Source organism: Pseudoliparis swirei, chromosome 19 (assembly GCF_029220125.1).
Source record: "Pseudoliparis swirei isolate HS2019 ecotype Mariana Trench chromosome 19, NWPU_hadal_v1, whole genome shotgun sequence".
NCBI classification, from domain to species: Eukaryota; Metazoa; Chordata; class Actinopteri; order Perciformes; family Liparidae; genus Pseudoliparis; species Pseudoliparis swirei.
In genome coordinates this window covers 14,464,331-14,489,941 of record NC_079406.1, presented here as the reverse complement: position 1 = coordinate 14,489,941, position 25,611 = coordinate 14,464,331, and the positions used below count along the sequence as shown (strand labels likewise).

The 25,611-nt window shown below is 39.9% G+C and overlaps 1 protein-coding gene, 1 long non-coding RNA gene and 1 pseudogene across 5 annotated transcripts; all 3 read right to left on the bottom strand.

Annotated features, from left to right (window-relative positions):
• Positions 1-56: 56 nt before the first annotated feature.
• On the bottom strand, positions 57-17,781 carry LOC130209290 (fat-like cadherin-related tumor suppressor homolog). Its single transcript, XM_056438852.1, is given in 4 exon segments — positions 57-116; positions 730-3,111; positions 3,947-4,491; positions 15,948-17,781. Coding segments are annotated over 4 exon segments (4,821 nt in total).
• LOC130209991 (uncharacterized) lies at positions 11,395-15,414 on the bottom strand. 4 transcript variants are annotated; one of them, XR_008834752.1, is made up of 8 exons: positions 15,058-15,414; positions 14,479-14,524; positions 13,800-13,913; positions 13,382-13,576; positions 13,141-13,232; positions 12,814-13,026; positions 12,430-12,567; positions 11,395-11,857 (listed from the first exon to the last, which is right to left on the bottom strand). It is a non-coding gene; the product is annotated as an uncharacterized LOC130209991 (long non-coding RNA). The 4 variants fall into 4 exon arrangements; XR_008834753.1 differs by having other exon boundaries at positions 13,382-13,913; positions 14,479-14,547; XR_008834751.1 differs by having other exon boundaries at positions 13,382-13,913.
• Positions 17,782-19,625: 1,844 nt separating the features above from the next.
• On the bottom strand, positions 19,626-23,562 carry LOC130209289 (protocadherin alpha-13-like; annotated as a pseudogene).
• Positions 23,563-25,611: the final 2,049 nt, after the last annotated feature.

Sequence of the window (25,611 nt, the reverse complement as noted above, 5' to 3'; positions counted from 1 at the left end):
TATCCAGAAATTCGGACAAACCGACCATCTACGTCAAATAAGCCGAAACGATCCGGTCAGTATCGAAGTGAAAATGTTGCCAGGAGGTGGAAGTGGAACCAAACAGCAATACGCTCCTGTAAGGATGAGATCTCACGTTACACTGACACCGCGCGAACTCCGTTATCACTGCAGAAATGTGATGGTTGTTCTGTACATTATATCAATGTTCGTTTGATTCTTAAGACCAGGAAACGAAAAACACTTCAGCTCCATGAAATTGTGTCGTTTTGCAGTTAACTATGCCCACAGTATATATTATGACAGTATATTTTTTCCCGTTCATCTTATAAACTTGAGCCGTTTTTTACCATGTCATACACTTCTAAAATTGTTTATCGTTTACTCTTGTGTCATGGGTTGTTCATGTCTTCGTTGATAGTATTGATGATATAGGACGTGTTGCTCCTCCGCCCTTTCAAATGAAAATGACATTTGATAAAGCCTCCAATTAAATTATATGAAATTGACATAAAACAAACGCAATGTAATGCAACGAAATAAGAAAGAGCCAAAGAGAAAGTTTAGGATCTCAACACGAGAATACATCATACTTGTTCTGATGTAATTGCCGGGAGAAATAGAGAAGGCAGCAGCTGCAGTGCAACACGAACCAGGTTGCGAATATATGATTAGTAAGAAAGCAATTACAGTAATTCATTTTAAAGTTTGAACATGAATGTATCTTACCTCTCCAGGAGTCCTCCTGTCAGGCAGCCTGTCAGGCAGCATGAGTGTGTTGGCGTGGCTGCCCGGGACTATAGTAGATCCTATACTCATTCTGGGTCCAACTAGCATGTAGCGTTTCTCTCCAGATCGGTACTGGATGCTGTGACACAGGGTCCCGTCATAATTAGGCTCTTGTATATATTTAGAAGTGTAGTCTGTGGATTTAGAGCACTGCATTGCAACCAGCACGATGATACTGATGAGAAAAAGAGTTGAAACTGAGCCCAAAGTTATCATCAGGTAGAAAGTCACGTTATTATCCTCCTCATCCTTTGTTGCACTTTTAACATCAGCGGCAGCAAAAGCCTCTTTGGGCTCCACAACTTTGACCATCACAGTAGCTGTTGCTGAGAGAGACACGTTCCCATTGTCTTTCACCAGTATGACCAGTTTATGCTGCGCCTCGTCTGTCTCTGTGAATGAGCGAAGGGTTCTGATCTGTCCTGTATAGCGGTCCAACCCAAAGAGACTGTGGTCAGTAACTTCCTGCAGTGAAAACAGCAGCCAGCCGTTATATCCTATATCAGCGTCATAGGCTCTGACTTTAGTCACCAAGTGTCCTGCGTTCACATTGCGGGGAACCTCCTCCACACCTTCAGCAGAACCGTTAGAGCTGACTGGGTACAGGATGACTGGAGCGTTGTCGTTCTGATCCAGAATGAACACGTTCACTGTGACGTTGCTGCTGAGTGACGGAGTTCCAGAATCTGAGGCGACAACTTGGAACTGAAACGTTTTCAGACTTTCAAAGTCAAAACTTTTTAGTGCAGATATTTGTCCGTTTTCCGAATTTATATTCAGAAAAGATGTCATTTCACGATGCAGCCCATTACCTCTCACAATGTGGTATGTTATTAATGCATTCTCCGTCAGATCACTGTCAGCAGCGCTTACAGAATATATTGATCCCCCGGCGACATTGTTTTCTACTAAATAAAGTTCAAATGGATTCTGACTGAAAAGTGGCCTGTTGTCATTTACATCTGCGACCTGAACAACGAATGATTTAACACGGGAAAGTGGAGGATCACCACAGTCTGTAGCTGTTATGGTGATATCATAATGGGACACACTTTCTCTGTCTAAACGCCCCTTTGTGACCAGAGAGTACATGTTTTCCTCAATGGATGGTGTTAATTCAAACGGAACATTATTTAATATTTTACAAATAACTTTCCCATTCAAGCCCGAATCTTTGTCTGTGACACTAATAAGTGATATAACTGTGCCAGGCTTTGAATCTTCTGCTACTACATTGGACAATGATGTCACCTCAATATCTGGCTGGTTGTCATTCACGTCTTTTATTTTGATCACAACTCTACTTTCAGCCGTCCACGGGGGCTGGCCTTTATCTGACGCCTGCAAATCCAGTCTATAAATCTCCGTGTCCTCAAAGTCTACATTTCCTTTCACTCGAATCTCACCAGTGACGCTGTCTAATTCAAATGTATCATGCACTTTTCTTTTCTGTGTTTTTCCAAACGCGTATTCAATTTCGCTGTTTAACCCTTCGTCTAAATCTGTAGCGTTTAATTGTATTACAAGAGTTCCTATCGGGGCATTTTCATCTAATGACACAGTATATATGTCTTTGCTGAACACAGGGCGGTTATCATTTGTGTCTATTACAGTTATAGTCAAATTAAGACTCCCAGATCTCGACGGACTTCCCCCGTCAAGAGCCGTTAACACTAAATGGTGTTCTGACTTCTGCTCCCTGTCTAAAGGCTTTTTCAGCACTAAGAATGGTATCTTGTCCTCCTCGCTGTCTCGGATTTCAATGTCGAAAAAATTATTTTGGCTCAATTTATATAATCGGACTGACTGTGGACCGACATCAGGGTCTCGAGCAGCATGGATTTGGAAACGAGTACCTGGAGGAGTATGCTCCGCTATTTCCAGCTGCTGCTCGCTTTCTGGAAAAATCGGTGAATGGTCATTAACATCCATTATTTCAACGGCGATGTAATGTATTTCCAGTGGGCTTTCTACAACAATTTTCAGGTTGATCAAACACACCTTGATGCCATCACAGAGCTCCTCGCGGTCCATGATATGCCCAATGTACAAAACGCCATTGTTTTGGTTGAACTGAAACAGAGCATGGTTGGGCCCCGAAACAATACGACACCGCCTGTCTGTCAAAGTGCTGATGTCAAGCCCTAAATCCTTGGCAACATTTCCGACAGGGGATCCCACTTGTAGTTCCTCTGGAACAGAGTATCGAAGCTGGGCCAAAATCCGTTCCCCACAGCACAGCAACAGAATCCCGACAACCCAGCAGCAGCTCACTCGGCGCCTTTGTCCTCGTTCTCCCATTGTCAAGCAAAACAATGAAGTCTTTCTTTTTGTAAAATTCAGAGAACAGATTGCTCATCGAACCATTCTGATAAGATCCATGTCACGATTCTCAAATGCAAGCTTTTCAATCATAAATATTAACCGCTGTTCGCATAAGCCTGATGTGTCCTCCGTCAGCGTACCTCCCCCTTAAGAGTTGAACCAGAGATGGGCGGGGCCTCCACAGAACCCGCAACACAGCCACTATTTAGGTCGCACTGACACCATGTGACCAGTGGGCAACAGTACCATACATCCCAAATGGTTTGCTTCACTATTTTATCTAGTAAAAAAAATCTACAACAAGTCTGCTGGACTCCGCAATTAGTGCAGTTGTGTTCAACATGAGTCCCTCATTATTCTTAGGCATTTCTAAACCAACAAATCATGGTATGTTTTTTAAGACAATCAGTACGAGTCAGGTGTGTGGTTCTTGGATAATCAATGCAGATAATGAATAACACCGCTGATCAAATGCATTGTTACAGGAGACACATATTGAAAACATGGCCAAATCTCAATGTTGTTAAATACACGATTGATACACTTAATAAAAACAAGTGGCTGAACGTAAGTCAACTGAATGTGCCATACAATGTTTATTCAGAACAACTGGCCGAGGGAATACTTGCATTTCTTTGCGAACCATGTTAAACTTCTCCTAAAGAATCACCAACACGCAAACTACATTTCAGCACCACGGACAGCGCAATGTCATCCCAGCGAGGAGAGAACGGAAAACAAAAAAACAAATGCATCTTCTTCTGCTGTAGATTACAATGACATATGTGTTGAAAAAAAGCATGATGTAAAATATTTTAAAAATGTATCTTACCTCTCCAGGAGTCCTCCTGTCAGGCAGCATGAGTGTGTTGGCGTGGCTGCCCGGGACTATAGTAGATCCTATACTCATTCTGGGTCCAACTAGCATGTAGCGTTTCTCTCCAGATCGGTACTGGATGCTGTGACACAGGGTCCCGTCATAATTAGGCTCTTGTATATATTTAGAAGTGTAGTCTGTGGATTTAGAGCACTGCATTGCAACCAGCACGATGATACTGATGAGGAAAAGAGTTGAAACTGAGCCCAAAGTTATCATCAGGTAGAAAGTCACGTTATTATCCTCCTCATCCTTTGTTGCACTATTAACATCAGCGGCAGCAAAAGCCTCTTTGGGCTCCACAACTTTGACCAACACAGTAGCTGTTGCTGAGAGGGACACGTTCCCATTGTCTTTCACCAGTATGACCAGTTTATGCTCCGCCTCGTCTGTCTCTGTGAATGAGCGAAGGGTTCTGATCTGTCCTGTATAGCGGTCCAACCCAAAGAGGCTGTGGTCAGTAACTTCCTGCAGTGAAAACAGCAGCCAGCCGTTATATCCTACACTGTAAGAAAAAAACCCGTAAAAAGAAGGTCAAATGAGTGGCAGCTACGGCTGCCAAACAAAAACCGTAAATTTAAGGTAAAATACCTTACTTCAAATAAAGGACGAAAACCATAAATTTACAGTAATTTTCATTAAAGATTTTGCAGTGAAATACTGTTTTTTTACAGATTTTTCCTGTAATATTACAATCAAACACCTTAATTAAAGTGATATTTCTATAGGTTCTGCAGTGAAATACTGTTATTTTACAGATTTTTCCTTTATTATTACAGTCAAATACCTTCAATAAAGTGATATTTCTAAAGCTTCTGCAGTGAAATACTGTAATTTTACAGATTTTGCCTATATTATTACAGTCAAATACCTTCAATAAAGTCATATTTCTAAAGCTTCTGCAGTGAAATACTGTAATTTTACAGATTTTGAATGTATTATTACAATCAAACACCTTCAATAAAGTGATATTTCTAAAGGTTCTGCAGTGAAATACTGTAATTCTACAGATTTTTCCTATATTATTACAGTCAAACGCCTTCAATAAAGTGATATTTCTAAAGGTTCTGCAGTGAAATACTGTAATTTTACAGATTTTTCCTATATTATTACAGTCAAACGCCTTCAATAAAGTGATATTTCTAAAGGTTCTGCAGTGAAATACTGTGATTTTAGATTTTTCCTATATTATTACAATCAAACACCTTCAATAAAGTGATATTTCTAAAGGTTCTGCAGTGAAATACTGTGATTTTACAGATTTTTCCTATATTATTACAATCAAACACCTTCAATAAAGTGATATTTCTAAAGGTTCTGCAGTGAAATACTGTGATTTTACAGATTTTCCGATATTATTACAATCAAACACCTTCAATAAAGTGATATTTCTAAAGGTTCTGCAGTGAAATACTGTGATTTTACAGATTTTTCCTATATTATTACAATCAAACACCTTCAATAAAATGATATTTATAAAGGTTTTGCAGTGAAATACTGTGATTTTACAGATTTCTCCTGTACTATTACAAGTGTTCAATTATTATGAAATATAAGCTTTTGAGATTACTGTGAAAAATCTAAATACATTGAAACATCTACAAAACATTCAATGTTTCAATTAAAGTAGGGGTTAGAAACTGAATTACATATAAAGTACACACCAATATTGATTTTAAAACATTTTATTTAATGTACATTTTCAAAATCAACCAATTATTCACTATCAGTTGATAAGTGAAAGCAAAACATACCACAAAAGGTCCATAATTGTGGGCGGCTGTAGCTCAGTGGGGTAAGAGGGCCGTCCTGCAACCCCAAGGTTGTCGGTTCGATCCCCGCTCTCCCCATTAGTTGCAAGTCGAAGTGTCCTTGAGCAAGGCACTGAACCCCCAGTTGCTTCCTGGTCGCATCACTGCAGCCCACTGCTCCTTAATAACTAAGGATGGGTTAAATGCAGAGAACTAATTTCCCCTTGGGGATTAATAAAGTATATTTCTTCTTCATAAATATTTACCAGAAGTGACAGTGCAGATAAAGAACAATCTTCCAAATTTCCAGTAATCAGCCAGATCCTCGATGCATCTGGGGGGAAAAAGGGAAGAAGGACAAACAAATTCACTGGAAAGTCCTGAGAAAGTTGGCTTTCATTTCTTCCCATTCCTTTAAACAAACTTAAACTAACTATTTTGAAATTGTCTGTACCAATTGACATTCTGTCAATCTGAACAGTCAGCTTTGAGAATGATAGTAATTAAATGATTACCTATTTAAAGCTGCACGCAGTGCATGTCTTAGCACTTCCATCAGAAACATGTGAATCACGAAAAGAAGAAAGACGTGGATTCACAACAATGGGCACGTTTCACAGATGTATCATAGCAAGGTAAACACACTTGTAGCTAAACAAAAAAAAGAAGCTAATTGATACATCTAGATCAAACCAACCACCGATAATTATATTGTGACATGTCTGAGGGTCTTTTCCTCAATGCCCCCTTAGAAATAAAAAAGGGTAGATGATGATAATGATGACGACATGTCTTTGAAAAGTATGCTAACTCTACGGTGGCCCTGAGAGATCAACACACTGCCACTTAAGAAAACACATGCAAAAAGACAAAACACAGGCAAGTTAAGATTAAACTTTAGCAATTTGACAACACATGTCCAGTATTTAGAAAACATGCCGCAAATACAGAAAACAGAAGTGTTTCCAAAGGACAATGGTGCTGAGCACGGTTTGAACATGTTTGTTGCTGCTAGTTTGAGACTCGTGAAGTTATTGAAGTGACGTCGGCTCCGTATACCATCTGTTTATGTTGGGAACTGACTTTTGCTGCTGCTTTACTCTGCACATAAAGTGACCGCTGCACGCAACTCATAGGACTTTGCAGAGCGAAAAGCAGAATTCAATCTCATATGACCTCATCTTCAAAATTGAAAAAGTTACGTTAACTGTAGCTTGCATAATAACCATATAAGCAATAACTTTATGGTGGTGATAGTAGTACGAGGTATGTTTATTTCAGGTAAGGTAATAGTGGTCTGTTTGGGGATTTTTCAAGGAAAGAAGTCTCATGGGAATGCTTGGCTTACTGTAGACTATACGTCTGTATATTTTTTTTGTCTAATAATGCCTACATGAATATGATGCAGGCTACAGGCTGTCTGTCCACACTGTTAAACCGGATAGTACAGTTTAAAATCTGTCAAATCTCCTCAGAAATAATCAGAATGACTGATATAATTCAGCTTTTCCGCTCTGCAAGGTCCTGCGAGGTGCATGCAGCTCACTTTCCGGTGAGTAGAGCAGTAGCATATTGTAGGTCCACAACGTAAACAGATGATACAATACCCGATTTCAATAACTTCATGAGTAACAAACCATAGCAACAGCAAGCCTGTCCAAGCTGTGTTCATCACGATTTAGTGTCCTCTTGAAACACTTTTTCTTAATTTGCAGCGCTTTTCTGTACCGTGTTGTGTCGTCTGAATTTGCAGCGCTTTTTCTAAATGCTGCACATGTGCTGTCAATTTGATGAAGTTGTTTTCTTAATTTGCTTGTGTTTTGTCTATTAGCATGTTTTATTAAGTTGCAGTGCCCTGACCTCTCAGGGCCACCGACAACTCAAAAGAAGGCCGAAGGAAAAGCTCCTCAGTTTTTTTTATGGCCAGTGGAAGAACTGTCTTAAAGTGCTTTGCTCAGATCATTAAAGTACTTGAGAAATCATATCTAATATTAATCACAATGTAAGGTTTTGCAATAGTGGTTCAAATGGACTAATATCTTTTATATATGCTGCAGTGGATACTTACGAGTGATGGACTTTGGGTGTTTCCCCCCGTCAATGTTGTTCCAATCCTTATTGAGCTGAAAAATATAAGAAAGTTTCGTGTAATTAGCTATTATCAGTGTTGAAAAGGGTAATGTGAAAATGAATCAGAAAAAAACTGCCACCACATATTTCGTGCATGCAGAAAGTATTCAGACTTTTTCACTCCCATTTTGTTATGTTGCAACCTTATGATAGAATCATTTGAATTAATTTTTACCTCATCAATCTACACTCAATACCCTGTAATAAAAAAGAGAAAACTGAATTATCACATTGACATACGTATTCAGACCCTTTACTTGGTACTTAGTTAATGCACCTTTGGCACGGTTAAAGCCTCGTCTCTTCGATAAAACGCGACAAGCTTTACACACCTGGATTTGGGGATGTTCTGCCATTCTTTTCTGCAGATCCTCACACGCTCTGTCAGGTTGGATGGGGACCGTTGGTAAACAGACATTTTCAGATCACTAAAAACAAATCACAAACCTATAAGTGACCATGGAAGGTGAACTCAATTTTAAGAATCATATCACCAGCATCACCAAGGTGCCTTTTTCCAACTCAGAAACATTTACAAAAATTAGAGGCTTTATTTCCCAGTCTGACTTAGAGTAACTCATGCATGCATTTGTTTTGAGCAGGCTTCTTAAATGAACACAACACATTTTTACAGTATGTATGTGTGTATTGTTTCTGTTTAAATGCACATGTTTGCTGTTTTATATTGTTTTTTGTAAGAACAAATCCTATCTCTCTCTATGTCTTGTCTGTTTGCTTACCTGTCCCTGAGTGGAATTATGTGCCCCACCATCCAGTGGTATCTTGTCACTCCTGGTTCTTCAGCCTTCTCATGATCTTGCAGGCCATGCACTGCTCAGGGTCCAGTGCTGTGTGCAGTACGGTTCGAAAAAGTGAAGAATACTGTCAATTATATCCATGTCACCCACCCTAAACCACATTCAAGTATGTTTTTCTGGTTGTGAGACAGAATCATGCCAACAAGCTAACGTTACCTGAAGCTAGTTTACTTAACTAGCTAACCAAACTCTTTGTAACAGTCCGTTTATCCACCTATAGCATTATTTAATCCATTATGAACTGTATTAAACACACTAATTAACTGATTTTAATGTAATAACATTACTTTTAAACATATAAAATGATTAATTTGTTTCCATATGTCTAAATGAAATATGTTTAAACTATGCTAAACAGAAAATTACATTAGGTTGTTTCAGAAAGTAACAGTGAAAATGTTTTCTTACCTGATATCTTCAATAATTTTGCAGGATATCAATTCACGTAACTTTGCTGGTCACCACATCCCGTATGATCCTTCCTCTGTGTCCCAGTCTTTCTTTCTCCGTTGACATCCCACAAGTTGAAATCGCAGGCATATGTAAAATACTTCAGGTAATAATGCAGGTAGGTCAACAGCAGACACTAGCAGACCTGCCGAGTAGCGCCTGCCCCGCTGCGGCTTCCGCTCAAACAGACGTAATTTCAAATCCGAGGCGGACAGTTCTCATTGGCCAGTTCTCTGAGTGACAGGCAGATTATCCAATCATGTTCAAAGCAACGTGGAGACAGCCAATAGCAATGGTTTTAGCGTGGTAACATAACACATATAGAAAAAGATGACTTGTTTTGAAAGAAACTAAAGAAATGTCTGTATTTAGTTGTATTTATAGGCTGGTATATTCAATTAACTCTTTCCATTGCAGTGTATGAATACAAATGAAATACTATATGGTAAAGTTGTAATAATACCTATAGGTTAACACAAACACACATAGACACATGGTAGGCTATATATATATATATTTCCACACTTAGTATGTTTTAAGGCCGGCTGAGAGGGGCGACGGTTGGTCATTCAATTCCTTTGTAGTATACTTACTAGTCTACAGTCAACAGAACTCCAACACATTGATCCATATGAAGCGTTTCCTCTACATTGAGTCTACTCAGAAGTGGTAGATTATTATTTGTATTATTACTATTATTTCCCCGGTTAGCCTCAACACAAGAACACACAAGTAGAGGCCCAGTGTTTAGTGGTTCTTTAATTAAAGAAAATGAAGCACCCAAATATTTTTAAAAAGTTTTAGTGCCATTCCCTGCACAATAACCCAAATGAGGACTGATGACGGCAATTGAGATGGAACAATCAACAATAATCACTGCATATATTGCTTATCGCTGGATTGATATCATGGTGACATTCTATTTACATTCAGATGGCCCATAGTATGACCCTCTTGCATTTTAACAAATCCCTGACCTTTCCTTTAGAACCACCAAAATGCCAACTGTGCAAACATGACAATGTCATTTTCCCCGAACTGTGTTGCAGTGTTATGCGGCAGGTTGGTTTAGAGTTCAGCCTTTGCCCACAGCAACACTCATTTGCCAACATGGCCATTATCCCATACAGGTTGCAACATGTTTTCAAACTTTTAACCGCATGTAGCAAGTCAATCCATTGCGAAGCCATTTCCCCCTCTTCTTGTCTTTATTCTTCTGCATAGCTCAAATCCAGCAGATCCAAGGTGTTGGCCAAAGTAGTTCGGCCATTAGCCATCCTTTATATGGGACAATGTACATTTTAATTGTTCAACTGCTCACTGTAGACAGTGAATGTCTTTAAAGTATGTTAGTTGTCTATGGAAGCAAGGTAGATTCAACAGTAATTGTGCAGTTTGATAATGCACTACAGCATCATCTCCAGGCTAAATTGGCTGAGTATAACTTCGGGATCTCTGCCAATTTGCGTCAAAACGATGAAAAGGCTGATTTAACCCCGTAAATACCATACATTTTTGGAGGCACATTCAAGACTACTTGAGCTCTGCGTCCAGGCTGAAAAGGTTGAATTAAAGGCAGCCAACAACGCTGTTTCTCGGATAAAAAAGCTGCTGTCCTCAATTCCCCCGGCTAAATGCAGTCTTTGGCTGAATTACGCATGCCCAAGACAGCATGCACTGCAGCAGCACAAGGCCTACTTTCTTAGGGCTAAACTCCCCCTCTTTCACCGTTGTGTGGATGCCCAAGACGGCATGCACTATAGCAGCACTGGGCCTCAATCACATGGGCAAAGGTTACTGTCTTTTGCCGGCTAAAGGACGCCCAAAGTAGCAAGCAACTATGGCAGAATCGGGCCTCCGTCGTTAGGGCAAACCCAGTTAATTTAACCGGCCTGGAAGTGTCCATGTGGGCATAAATCTCTATAATACAGGCCAAACTCACCCTCTATTTTTTACTTGCACAACTTGGAATGTGGAAATCAAATGTTTTTAATAGCATTGTCATTTTCAATATTTTGAACAGTAAAGGCCTATTCCAGTTCAATGTAACAATTAATATCACAGATAGCAAACTGACTCCCTCCCGGATGCGTCATAGGCTCCGGATCAGTGGCTAGATGTACAGCCGTATGCACCCATATTCATTCAATTTGGATCCTTCCATAAAGCAGCTCATTTGGCCCGGATCAATTACTTTACATACCGACATATATTTAATATGCATCAATGGGGAAAAAAGAAATGCAATCGGAAATAATATCAAAAAGTTTATTAAAAGGACATCAAATTATTTCTTGTACATGTATGAATCATATTTATTTATAATTAGTTCGAGACAATATATACACACATACATATAGAGTAAAAACTATAGCTCACATTAGAACACAAGAGCTACAACTAATACAACCATAAATACCGACCACCTAACCCAAATACCACAATTCTCCCAGAGAATAGGTCGCAGTGGCCTCAAGTGAATGGTGGAACTTCCAACTGAGAACTGGTGTGTGTGTATATATATATAAAAATATAAATATATATTATATATAAAAATATAAATATATATTTTTAATTCTGTTCAGTGTGGGGGATGTCGACAGTAGCACGCCTCCTGGAGCTACCCCGGTTTGCTGCCAGGTTGAACCACCTAATGGCATGCTTTAGAATCTGTTCATCAGTGGATGCATGTGTGGCATGATTCTTTCTGACGGCATCTGTAATCACACAAGCAGATACAAAATCTCATGAATCCTCAGTGCAACATAGAGCAGAAATGCAGTCTAAAATCTAGTAGCTGTCTGGCACTTAAGGTGTGCTATGCTATATTTAGAGCCAATATATCATATAACTATTATGTAAAGATATAGTCGAGTAACATTTACCCAAGTAGAGAATAAAGTTGCAATTCAAACATTTTATTTAGCACCGTTAAAAAAAGATCTGGGAAAGATGGTTATTCGTAAGTTTGAACACTACTCAAGACCTCTGGGTGAATCCAAATTGTTTTCATTAAATATGAGTTACTTACGCAGGAGCAAAGTCTTAGATGTCATTTGACTGAATAATTTTTTTCCATTCATTCGGGGATGTTCCACGTTTGGCATCATGTCGTCCGATTGTTGCCAGGGAGGAAATCGAAAATGGATCGAAAAAGTACGATTAATATTTGATACTTTACAGAATGTTTGAAAAAACATTTCCATCAAACATGGTATTGTCTAGTGTTAATTACATACAATAGATTTTAATCAGCTTTGCGTGAGATTCTTAAAACAAAAAAACTCACCACTCATTAGAATGTTGACGGGATCTTTGAGCCGTTGCTCAAAAAGGTCCACTTCCTCCATTGTGGTACACGGAAACGGAACCGGGTCTCTCACCTCTGTAATTGTCTCCAGCATGCCTAGGATTTGAACTGGAACAGCTATATAAAAAAACCATTCGAAAAACAGTTAAAAAATGTAACGATTAAGAGATTTTACATAAAATATGGAAATATCAAGTTTTATACAATTTCATTAATGCAATCATAATAATCATATTCACTTGGATTCAATGTGACAGTGTGTATTGCATGTCTTGTATACAATTAATAATTGTTAACATTTAAAAAAATTAAATGATTAAAAGGTTCAATTTGAATCCCATAGCCGTTTGAGGTGTTGCTCACCACAGCAGGCAATGGTGTCTGAACCACACCACGCCCCTCGCCAGGTGGGCGTGTCCCCCTGGCGTGTTCGCTGTCCTGCTGGTGATGGAGTACATGGAATAGTTAGGAGGAGGCAATGATTGGAGGGACAACTGTCCCGCTAGTGGTTGGACCCCTGTTTTGTGGGGGGAATTTTCATTTTCACTGTCTCCATCCGAGTCTCCATAGAAATGGCTAGAAAGAGATAGAAAAAAACTAATTGGTCATACTATAAAAATGAATGACAGACACTTTATTTTATTAAGGTAAAAGTGTTCTAAAGAATAAAATGTATACATATTTACTCACACCGGCATTGGCTTCCTCTTTTTAGGAATTGCCTCCTCTTCTGACTGGAGATCTGATGTGTCGCAAGACATATATTTCCACCAAGTAATTATCTAAAAATTAAGTCACATAAACACAATGAAAAAGTACAGAATTATAAACAGAACAATGTGATTAAAATGTTGTTTCCCCCAACATATATAACAAAGTGATTTTTTATATCCGTTTAAAACGGCCAATTAATACAATATTAATATAATACCGCATGATCCAATTACTCTGACGTCACGTGTCTGCCAGTCTGGTCCAGGTTGTTCGGCGCTTCTGACAGCCTTGTCCACCCTTTCGTCCCTCGGATAATTGGTTAAACGGTAGCAGTAGTGCCACAAAGCTGGTATAGCTTTGTGGCATTACTGCTACCGTTTTGTTAGTCAACAATTCTATGAAGTGGAACATCCTGAATTACAGAGGAAAGAAACAAACAGTGTCACTTGTCACAGAAATATAACCTTCTGTTCCAAGAACTTTGAAAAAAATAATATTTTGCAACTATTAAAGTTCTTTATAACCAGGAGTATGAAAATTTGTGTTTGAAAACACGAGGTATACCGTAAAAAAAAGAGATTAAACGGCAATAATAGGCGTGTTATACACATTGAAGAGAAGAAACTTTACTTAACAGTCAAAGTTGTATTCAGTTTCCCATCAATCAGTGATGTAGTCAAAACATCTTGACGGACCCTCCATCTAATGGTGGAGCTGGAGACAGGCCCATTCTTTCTGTTCATTTTTATCTCAAACAAACCAAAATACAAACAATGTTTGAAATGCATCTTTTCTTTCAGGAAATATACAATATCTATTTGTTCTCAATTGTATTAATTTGTAGTGCTTATATAGCATGTCAAGTCATTTTTATAAAAACACTGTTACGGATGCGTGGTGTGGAGGACCCAAACGCAGCAGGAGTTTCACGAAAAACAGAGTTTATTCTCAGTACAGGAACACGGACAACACCACACGGGAACGAAAAAAGACGATCTGACACCAGACAAACAGAAGGACACAGATTAAATACACAGGGGAACGAGACACAGGTGGAAACAATCAGGGCGTGTCTGGAAACAATCAGGAAAGAAACAGACAAGCACAGGGAGGGAAGAGCAGGGAAACGAGACAGGGACTTCAACATAAAACAGGAAACACACAGATCCTAACAAACACTACGCTATTAAGATAGTATTTTAATGAATTAATACAAATCTGGTCATTATAAAGTTAAACAGGTTATACGGTTCCCTCTCAAATGTGTCTTTAAGTTGCTGTGAAAACATTTCCTTCCAAAGAATGTGTGCTTACCTGAATTGTAGAGATGGCGATCAACAGTGTTGTCACTTCTGTACAACTGTGAGGATGACATTGCAAATTCTAAGTTACGTGTTGAGAACTCAATACATGCAGAATTAAATTAAAACAGGTCTGTGCTGGCGCTCGCTATTAGCTCGCGAGCTAGCGCTATTAGCTCGCGAGCTAGCGCTCGTTATTAGCTCGCGAGCTAGCGCTGCGGTTAGCCAGCGGTTAGCTCGCTCAGCTTCCATCGCGCACCCTTGGGTTGGAGCTAAGTAACCTAACCACTGACAATTCAGCGCTAGCTGCAGAAGATAGCTCCATGAGAACCACACATGGTAGTTAGCTGGACCAGCCCTGGCAGAGGGGACACGTGCAGTAGCAACATCAACTTATACACCATCACCAACTGTGTGTGATTAAATACGATTTTTTCTTTTAAAACCGGGATGTTACGGTAATAACTTATTTACGTTGAAGTCTAACAATACCTCAAACTTCACAAAGCAATGTTAGCGGCAGCCAAAAGAAGAGGGAACTCTTAAGAAAACGAGCCATAATTCGACAGTAGCAACACAATTCAACACTTACCTAACTCGTACTTCTGGCGCAAAGAGCTGCAGTTTTGAAAATACCAGTTTGAAAAGTCGAAGGGCAACAACGTGGAGCATCCACCGCAGTCACAACGCTGTCTGATGGTGCGCGGATCCGGTGGCATGACCAAACCGAGTGCGACAGGAGGGCGGATAGGATCAACTGCTATCTGGGATGCTTCGCACTCCGCTCGTGGTGGTCATTGCCATTGTGACGGTCTTATTTCTAGTTGACACTAAATCCTATATGGCAAGTTTCTGCTGCACTGCTCTCTTGAGGTTGAAACTTTCAAGCATGTTACATGCATTTAGCTGGCGCTTTTATCCAAAAGCGACTTACAGTTAGAAGTTAGATGTCTCGCCCGGGACACCGACACTGGACAAATACTCACGGTCGCCCTATAATGCTCCTATAAAGAACAAGTATCAAAACCTATTATTTCTTCTACTTTGTACTCTTAAAAAAATGCAATATGTTTAATGTAATGACAAAAGTTAGCTACATTTAGATTCAGATTTACAGAGTTTGAATGTAAAGTACACATTAATATAAATATAATATGATCTACCTTAAAATTACAAAGAAAATCGTTAAATTGTTAGTATGGACATAAACCTTCATATAAGGAGCTCCACATTTAATTACAGGTAATAATTGTTGTTTTACATGAATTTGTATGTCATTTAAGAAAACGGTAAAAAGACTGTATTAATAATACAGTCATTTTTCTTTACAAAAATGGGAAAAAAATGTTATTTTGTATTATGAGCATAAAACTTAAATTAACAGTTGGGTTGTTAATTTAAAGATAATGTCTGTAATTTCACAGAGTTTTGTATGTAATTTAAAAAGAAAGAAAAATACTGTAAATATTTAGAGTTATTTACCGTAAAATTAGGATCTTTTTTTACAGTGTATATCAGCGTCATAGGCTCTGACTTTAGTCACCAAGTGTCCTGCGTTCACATTGCGGGGAACCTCCTCCACACCTTCAGCAGAACCGTTAGAGCTGACTGGGTACAGGATGACTGGAGCGTTGTCGTTCTGATCCAGAATGAACACGTTCACTGTGATGTTGCTGCTGAGTGACGGAGTTCCAGAATCTGAGGCAACAACTTGGAACTGGAACGTTTTCAGACTTTCAAAGTCAAAACTTTTTAGTGCAAAAATATCTCCACTTTCTGAGTTAATATTCAGAAATGATGTTATATCATTTTCAGTTGCTCCCCTTACAACATGAAAAGAAATCACTGCATTGTCATTAACGTCTTTGTCTGTCGCGCTTACAGATAATATTGTCTTTCCAGCGATGTTATTTTCTATTAGGTAAAACTGTAATGGATTTTGGTTGAACTGTGGTCTGTTATCATTTACATCTGATATCTGAATACTCAGTGTTTTAACAGTAGATAATGGAGGTTCACCACAATCAGTGGCTGTTATTGTTATTTCATAATGTGACACCTCCTCTCTATCCAGAAATCCTTTAGTGACAATTGAATAAATGTTCTCCTTATAAGAAGGTTTTAATTCAAAAGGCACGTCTGATGTTATGCTTGTTATAATTTTTCCATTGACACCTGAGTCTTTATCCACAGCACTCAGCAGTGAAATGACTGTACCAGGTTTCGAATCTTCAGACACTATATTTGACAGTGATGTTACTTCTATTTCTGGTGCATTATCATTGGCATCTTTAATCTTTATAATGACTCTACACTCACCTATCAGTGGAGGCGTTCCTTTATCGGATGCCTCAACATCAAGTTTGTACACCTCGTTTTCCTCATAGTCCACTGCTGCCTTTACTCTAAGTTCTCCAGTTAATTTGTCCAATTCAAAAATGTCATATAATTTTTTCTTCATAGTTTTTCCAAGGCTGTATTCAAGTTCGCTATTGATGCCTTCATCAGCATCTGTTGCATTCATTTTACATATTGAAGTACCGACGGGGATATTTTCAGGTATTGTAATTTGGTAAATCTCCTTACTAAACATCGGACGATTATCATTAATGTCAATAACATTAATGGAAACATTTAGTGTCCCAGATTTGGGAGGTTTACCTCCATCAACGGCTGTAACCAGTAGCGCGTGTTTGTTTTTTTGTTCTCTGTCGACCGGTTTTTTCAGCACTAAAAATGGAATTTTGTCTTCATCGCTTTCACGGATGTCTACTTTAAAATAATCGTTTGCTGTTAAAGTGTACGTACGGATAGAGTTAATTCCAGCATCGGGATCACGAGCAGCGTGCAGTTGGAATCGCCTTCCTGGTAATGTTTGTTCCCCGATTTCAAATGTCTGTTCTTTTTCGGGAAAACTAGGAAAGTGATCATTGACATCTGTAATTTCTACGACTACATAGTGCATTTCCAAGGGGTTTTCAACCAGGATTTTTAGCTCCATTAGACATGCACCACCACCGTGACACAGCTCCTCTCTGTCGATTTTCCTGTGGACATACAGAGCCCCATTGTCCTGGTTTACCTCAAAATACGTCTCCTGTGATCCAGAAACAACACGGAACCGCCGGTCAGATAACGAGGTGATTTCAATGCCAAGATCCTTTGCAACATTTCCAACAGCAGTTCCTTCTTTCGCCTCCTCTGGAATAGAGTACCGTATCTGAGCAAAAGCCTGCTTTCCGATGAAAAGCAATAGGGCCATTTGAAACACAAAAACGTAGTACTCCCTTTGTCGACCGGCTCTGTCGGCCCCCATAATTAAACTACAACTTCAACCAAACACGATGACGGATTTTACTGCAACGAAAAATATCTATGTCCAACCAGTTTTCCATCGAATAGTAAAAAATGCATAACGTGAATCCTTCGGCTGGCGTGCTTGATTCAAATACCATACCCTGCTGTAAATGACGGACAAAAGATTGTTCAGGGGAGGTACAACGTCTTCAATAGTTTCCCAATGTACAGTGACACCCGGAGGTCGTTAAAGGAACACAATACAATATATATATATATATATATATATATATATATATTCAATAATATACTATAGTGTTGACCAATTTTAGGAACTTTAAAGATATATAGTCTGCAACAATATATGTGTGCTAAAAATATAATACAGATGGACCTGAAGATATAGTAACAACACGAGTTTAACATTTAGGGTGTGTTGCTCTCCGTGTGTCTTTTTTCTTTTTTTTCTCGCTCCTTTTCTCTCTTTATCTTCATGAATTATAAGTGAATATATCACTTGTTTTTTAAGAAAGAGTTGTATTCGCTGAAGCTCTTAACGAACGTAGATGTATTGATAGTAAATGTGACAAAATGCATTGCATATAACTTTTCTAGTCTGTAGACCATGCAGGCAAAGCGATTTTACACTTTCATTTACTGAGAGCCGATCAGGAATAACATTCAGTCATATTCACACAGTGCAATCTCTCAATCCTTTACTTTAATTCAGAGACGTGTTGCACTTGCACCCTTAAAATGAACTGTTCAGAAACACGTTGCCCTTCTGTTTTGCAACTTTTATTTAACAAGGTCCCGGTTAAAAAAAACATACTTTGTTTTATCTTCAGCCTGTTTACACAACCCTGTATCACAAAAATGACGTTCCCCCAGACCTAAATTGCAATTCGCAGTTACGTTTGACTGAAACGTATTTATATCCAGATTGCGTTTGTATTTGACGTATTACAATTACAAATACGTCTCTAATCAACGTATCTTTGCCGTTTGTTGTCTCTCTTTTCTACAATGATGTTATGAATTGGAAAAAGCGTCCTCTAGTCTTATTTATTATTATTGTATATGTTGTTTCGCCTGCGTGTTATGACAGCAATAGGCGTTGTAGCGGATCATATGAATTGGCGTGAAGATGTACTGCTGCTGACACTCCTTTATTTTCTTTCTTTAGGTGACAATACATTAATTAAAACTCGCAAACTATCACCACCTCATAACCATCTTAAGAGAGTTAGCCTCATACGGGTCCAATCAACTATTCAACTTTTTATAAAATGCGCATCTGTCCGTAATCTATATCATAAAGTTCGCATTTTAACCTTAAAAAAATGCGCGCTTCCTTTTAACCTTTAAAAATAAAAGTCCAATTTATCTGTTAAGCGGAAGATTATAACACGTCTATATTTATTCAAACAATACAATATAAAAGGCATACATCAAAATCAATAAGGAAAATGCTAAACAGTCAAACAACTCAAAACAATAAACCATTCATGGAATTATTTACAGGCGTGTTTACTTCTCATCAAACAAAAAGAGCAGGTATGTTGATTAGAGACGTAATTGTAATACGTCAAATACAAACGCAATCTGGAGAGAAATACGTTTCAGTCAAACGTAATTTGGAGAGAAATACGTTTCAGTCAAACGTAACTGCGAATTGCAATTTAGGTCTGTGGGAACGTCATTTTTGTGATACAGGGTTGGCTTACAGCACCTGCCCTTCACACACCCCTCTCTTAAAGAGACAGCGCTCTATTCCAAAGGGACAACAAGCACGTTCCTCCCTTCACAGTTGTGCACAGGTGATCAACGCTCAAGATATATGACATAACATATTTCAGGGTGCTACACCCGGAACTGTCAAAAATAAATTAACCAAGTGTTCCTAAACAGAGTAGTGATTTTTTGACTTTTTTTAACTGGATGATAAAAAAAACATTAAATGCTTTAAATGATCTTACCTCTCCAGGAGTCCTCCTGTCAGGCAGCATGAGTGTGTTGGCGTGGCTGCCCGGGACTATAGTAGACCCTATACTCATTCTGGGTGCAACTAGCATGTAGCGTTTCTCTCCAGATCTGTACTGGATGCTGTGACACAGGGTCCCGTCATAATTAGGCTCTTGTAGATATTTAGAAGTGTAGTCTGTGGATTTAGAGCACTGCATTGCAACCAGCACGATGATACTGATGAGAAAAAGAGTTGAAACTGAGCCCAAAGTTATCATCAGGTAGAAAGTCACGTTATTATCCTCCTCATCCTTTGTTGCACTTTTAACATCAGCGGCAGCAAAAGCCTCTTTGGGCTCCACAACTTTGACCATCACAGTAGCTGTTGCTGAGAGAGACACGTTCCCATTGTCTTTCACCAGTATGACCAGTTTATGGTGCGCCTCGTCTGTCTCTGTGAATGAGCGAAGGGTTCTGATCTGTCCTGTATAGCGGTCCAACCCAAAGAGACTGTGGTCAGTAACTTCCTGCAGTGAAAACAGCAGCCAGCCGTTATATCCTATATCAGCGTCATAGGCTCTGACTTTAGTCACCAAGTGTCCTGCGTTCACATTGCGGGGAACCTCCTCCACACCTTCAGCAGAACCGTTAGAGCTGACTGGGTACAGGATGACTGGAGCGTTGTCGTTCTGATCCAGAATGAACACGTTCACTGTGACGTTGCTGCTGAGTGACGGAGTTCCAGAATCTGAGGCGACAACTTGGAACTGGAACGTTTTCAGACTTTCAAAGTCAAAACTTTTTTGAGCGGAAATAGTGCCATTGGCTTCATTTATATTTAAAAAGGAAGTGATAGTGGGCCCTGAACTTTTGCGGTCGAGTGAATATGTGACTGCAGCATTTTCACCTCCGTCAACATCCTCTGCTTTCACAGAACAAATTGGCATCCCAGCCTTGTTGTTTTCAGGCACATAAAAAGTATATGGGCTTTCAGTAAACAAAGGACTATTATCATTGATATCTAGCACATCCACCTGTATAACTTTCGTTGATGACAGAGCGGGGTTCCCTAAATCCTTCGCCATTATTGTGATATCATACATCTGTATGGTCTCCTTATCGAGTTTGTCCTTGGTGACCAACGAATATGACTGTCCGTCAGGGGACGGCTTTAAGTCAAAAGGTAAATGACTGGGCACACTGCAGACCACCTGTCCGTTCACTCCCGAGTCAAGGTCCGTCACGCCCATCAATGCCACCACGGTGCCCGGAGGCGCGTCCTCTGGAATGCGACTTGAAAGGGATGTGATGTCTATTTCGGGTTGATTGTCGTTCACGTCTTCCACTCTAACAACCACGTTGCAGTGTGTGGAGAGAGACACTGCGCCTTTGTCCGCAGCCAGTACTTTAATTTCATAGACTTGCTTTGCCTCGTAATCGAGACCTCCTTTCACCGTTAGTTTGCCAGTTCTGCTGTTCAAATCAAACGGTTCAGATGAGAGTCCTCGAGGTTTATTCCTTAAAGAATATTCGATCTCACCGTTCACTCCTTCATCCGAGTCAGATGCATTTACTGTCAGCAGAAATGTTCCCATGTGCGTTTTCCTTTATTGTAATTGTATATTTTTGTTTACTACACACTGGTGAGTTGTCATTTACATCAGACACAATAACGGTGATATTAATATTACCAGATTTAGATGGTTTACCGCCATCACTTGCTGTTAAGAGTAACCGGTGTTGAGCGGAGTGTTCTCTATCCAAAGGTCGCTGTAAGATTAAGAATGGAACCTTTCCATCCTCCCCAAATTCTTCCGTTTCCAGTCGAAAATACTGGTTGTGGTTGAGTTTATATAACTGTAATGAATTCAAACCAACATCCATGTCGTGTGCTCCTTCCATTTGAAATCGAGATCCAACTATGGCGGACTCCAGCACCTCTAATGTGTAGTTTCCTTCAGGAAATATTGGAGAGTTGTCGTTTACATCGAGTATTTCCACAGTTATTTGGTGCATCTCGAGGGGATTTTCAACAACTGCTTTCAAATTTGTGACGCATGGATCCGTTTTTGCACACAGGTCCTCTCTGTTTATTCTCTGGTTCACGAACAAAACTCCATTACATTACATTACATGTCATTTAGCAGACGCTTTTATCCAAAGCGACTTACAATAAGTGCATTTCAACCTAGAGTACAAACTAAGAACAACAAGAATACAGGAAGTAACATTTCCTCAACATAGTCGAACTACAAAAGTACCATAAGTAAGTGCTATCTAAGTGCCACTGAAGTGCTAATCTGTGTTTTAATCCAGATATAGTCGGAAAAGGTGTGTTTTCAGTCTCCGACGGAAGATGTAGAGACTTTCTGCTGTCCTGATGTCAGTGGGGAGCTCGTTCCACCACTGAGGAGCCAGGACAGCAAACAGTCTGGATTTCGAGTGATTAGCTCGAGGTGCAGGAGGCACAAGACGATTGGCTGTTGCCGAGCGGAGCTTAACGTGCGGTGTACGGTGACCATATCCCGGATGTAGACGGGCCCGATCCGTCTAGAGCACGATACGCCAGGACCAGTGTTTTGAAGCGGATGCGAGCAGCCACCGTAACCAGTGGAGAGAGCGGAGGAGCGGAGTGGTGTGGGTGAATTTCGGGAGGCTGAAGACCAGTTGAGCTGCTGCATTCTTGATGAGCTTCAGGGTCGGATGGCCTTAGCAGGTAGACCAGCCAGGAGGGAGTTGCAGTAGTCGAGGCGTGAAATGACCAGAGCCTGGATCAGAACCTGCGCCGCCTTCTGAGTAAGAAGAGGACGTATTCTCCTGATGTTGTGCAGCATGTACCTACAGGAACGCGTCGCAGCGATGTTGGCCGTCAGGAGAGTTGACTGTCGAGTGTCACCCCGAGGTTCCTGGCAGTCCGGTAGGGGCCAACACAGAGCTGTTGAAGGTGATAGTCAGGTCGTGGGTGGGGAGCCTTTCCCTGGAAGGAATAGTAGCTCAGTCTTGTCAGGGTTGATCTTCAGGTGGTGAGCAGACATCCACTGAGAGATGTCAGTCAGACAGGCAGAGATTCGTGCCGCCACCCGTGTTTCGGATGGTGGAAACGAGAAGATCAGTTGGGTGTCATCAGCATAGCTATGGTAGGAGAAGCCATGCAACGAATGACAGAGCCGAGAGAATTTGTGTACAGAGAGAAGAGGAGGGGACCCAGGACGGAGCCTTGAGGAACCCCAGTAGTGAGAGGACAAGGATCAGACACAGATCCTCTCCAAGTTACCCGGTAGGTGCGGTCTTTAAGGTAGGAAGAGAAAAGAGCGAGTGCAGTGCCTGAGATCCCCAGGTCCTGAAGAGAAGAGATCAGGATCTGGTGGTTCACGGTGTCAAATGCTGCAGAAAGGTCGAGAAGGATAAGGACAGAGGAGAGAGAGGCTGCTCTAGCAGTGTGAAGCTGCTCAGAGACAGCAAGGAGGGCCGTCTCTGTCGAGTGGCCGGCCTTGAATCCAGACTGGTGAGGGTCAAGAAGGTTGTTACTGTGGAGATAGGAGGACACTTGGCTCAAGATAGCTCGCTCCAGAGTTTTGGAGAGAAAAGGAAGATTTACCTTGAACAGATCCTGCTTTGTTCCTGACACAATACGAAGATTCCTATCCGTCAGTCTTCCAATATCTAATCCAAGGTCTTTTGCCACATTTCCAACTGCCGTACCTAATTTCAGTTCTTCCTGAATAGAATACCGTATTTGAGCAGATATTCCATCCAAATTAGTCACGATCAGCAGGGTCAGAAAAAAATAAATCCACACATCCAGCCATTGTTCTTTGATGTTCGTTATCGCCATTTTTAAAGAAAAAAGCCTTTCAAGCAACGGTCTTCGATCCGTTCAATCGTTACGAATTGTTTTAGATCCCTCTCACGGAGAGTTAACGATAAAGAGCTGCTTCTTCCTCCATTATGACAGAATAATGAAAGATTTGTAATCCAGTCTCTCAATCCGTCTCTTTGGGTCGTCACTGAATGCACTTGTACACATTATACCCCGTCACACACACAGTCACCGTGTATAGTGTAACAGCACCACCCATTGTCACTGTTATGATGGTGCGATGACGATAATACGATTTCCACCAGCCGATGTGATCTTACTGAAATATTTCCTCACATCTGGAGGCTATTTATACGCCCCAAGTTGGAGTCGAACATTTAATCACATCAATATTGTAAAGTTGTTGTTTTAACACGTCTGTGTCATTTTAACGTCTTACAAGCGGATCCAGAAAAAAACACAAAGTGAGAGCGAGGCTTGTCTTTCCAACGTGTCTCAAATAGCCTATTTCAACCTGCACTTTGTTCTTTTTATTTCGTATCTATCGTATTTATTTTGCATGCTTCCCACAACACTTCATATTTATCATTTAAATAACTTTTGCCCAAATAGTACTTTTTTATTTTGTCAGATGTGAAAGCTCTGTAATAATTTGTTTATAGTTCATCATTTTATAATCATTTTGTAATTTAGTTACATTCTGTAGGTTATGCCATTTAATTAATTTTCATTAACAAATTGAAACTCTACCACTATACGCTTTATTTTGTCTAGATATGCTTGTCCTATTTAGAAAAAACAATGTTCATGTGGTATAAAGTATCAATTAGTTTTTCATTTTAACCATTCTTGAATAATAAATTAAACCCCCAAAAAAGCACTTTCATTTAATTTAAATTTAATTTCCTTTATTATTTAAATTCTTAAATGTAATATGCCCTGCTATTTTATTTTATTGTATTGTATATTTGTAAACATGTGTGCTGCTGCTCAACGAAATTTGCCCCTGGGCAAGAATACAGTGACTAATCTAATCTAAACAAAAATGCTGAAAACCGAATGATCTATTTTTAACAGTGAAATGCTTTTGAGTGAAGTCTTCTAATCCTCACCAGCTCGAAAGTGAATTGACAAGTCGCCCGAGCAATGACTGAATGTCCCGGACTGAAGTTTATGGAAGCGTGGAGGAACACAAACAATGAATGCATAGCGTTACCTGGGGAGAATAACTCACAGGCGAATGGATAGACAACATGTGGGTTTATTAACCAACGACAAAACAAGAACTACTTCCTCAAAGTAGGAAGCGACACAGTATCCCTCATATGGCAATAGCAATGTTACAATAAGATGAACACTAAAGCACACTAGTCTGGCTTCCACGGCCTCTTAGCCTCCTGCAGCTCTAATCAGCCGATTGCCCTCAGCAGCTGTCCGCTCATCTGCATGCAGGATCACCCGCGTCACCTGCAAGGACCCTGCATGGGGGCGGAGCCAGAGAGCGAGAGAGAGAGAGAGAGAGAGAGAGCGCACAGGGACGACACACTGATGTTGGGGCACAGTATGCTATGTGTATTTGTTCTCACCACACTTAGTAGTTATAATAACTGTAATACTATACGAAAAACAGCAACCTATAATGTGTTCACATTGCCCACAGCAAATGTAATCCATGTATTTAAATACTGCTTGAACACTGCCTCTGTTTATGTATAGATTAATGGTCAAACTATGTAGTTCTTGGAAATATTTAATATAATTGCATCTCTCCAATCTGATGGAGCCGAACATAAAGCAGATTATTGTGTGTGCTAATGCAGATAAAGCAGCTGACCTTCACATTCTCTCTGCTTACACTATGGTACACAGCAAAATCCAGTGTCAATTCAACACCAATAGAGTTAAATTCAACACTTTGAAAGTGTCTATATTGGTCCACCCCATTTTGAGTTAAAACTACACTTTTAAAAGTGTTAAAAGATCAACACTGTGATAGAGTTGAAGCAACTCTCTCAATAGTTGACATTTAACACCAGTCAACACAGGCCAGTGTTGAATTTACAC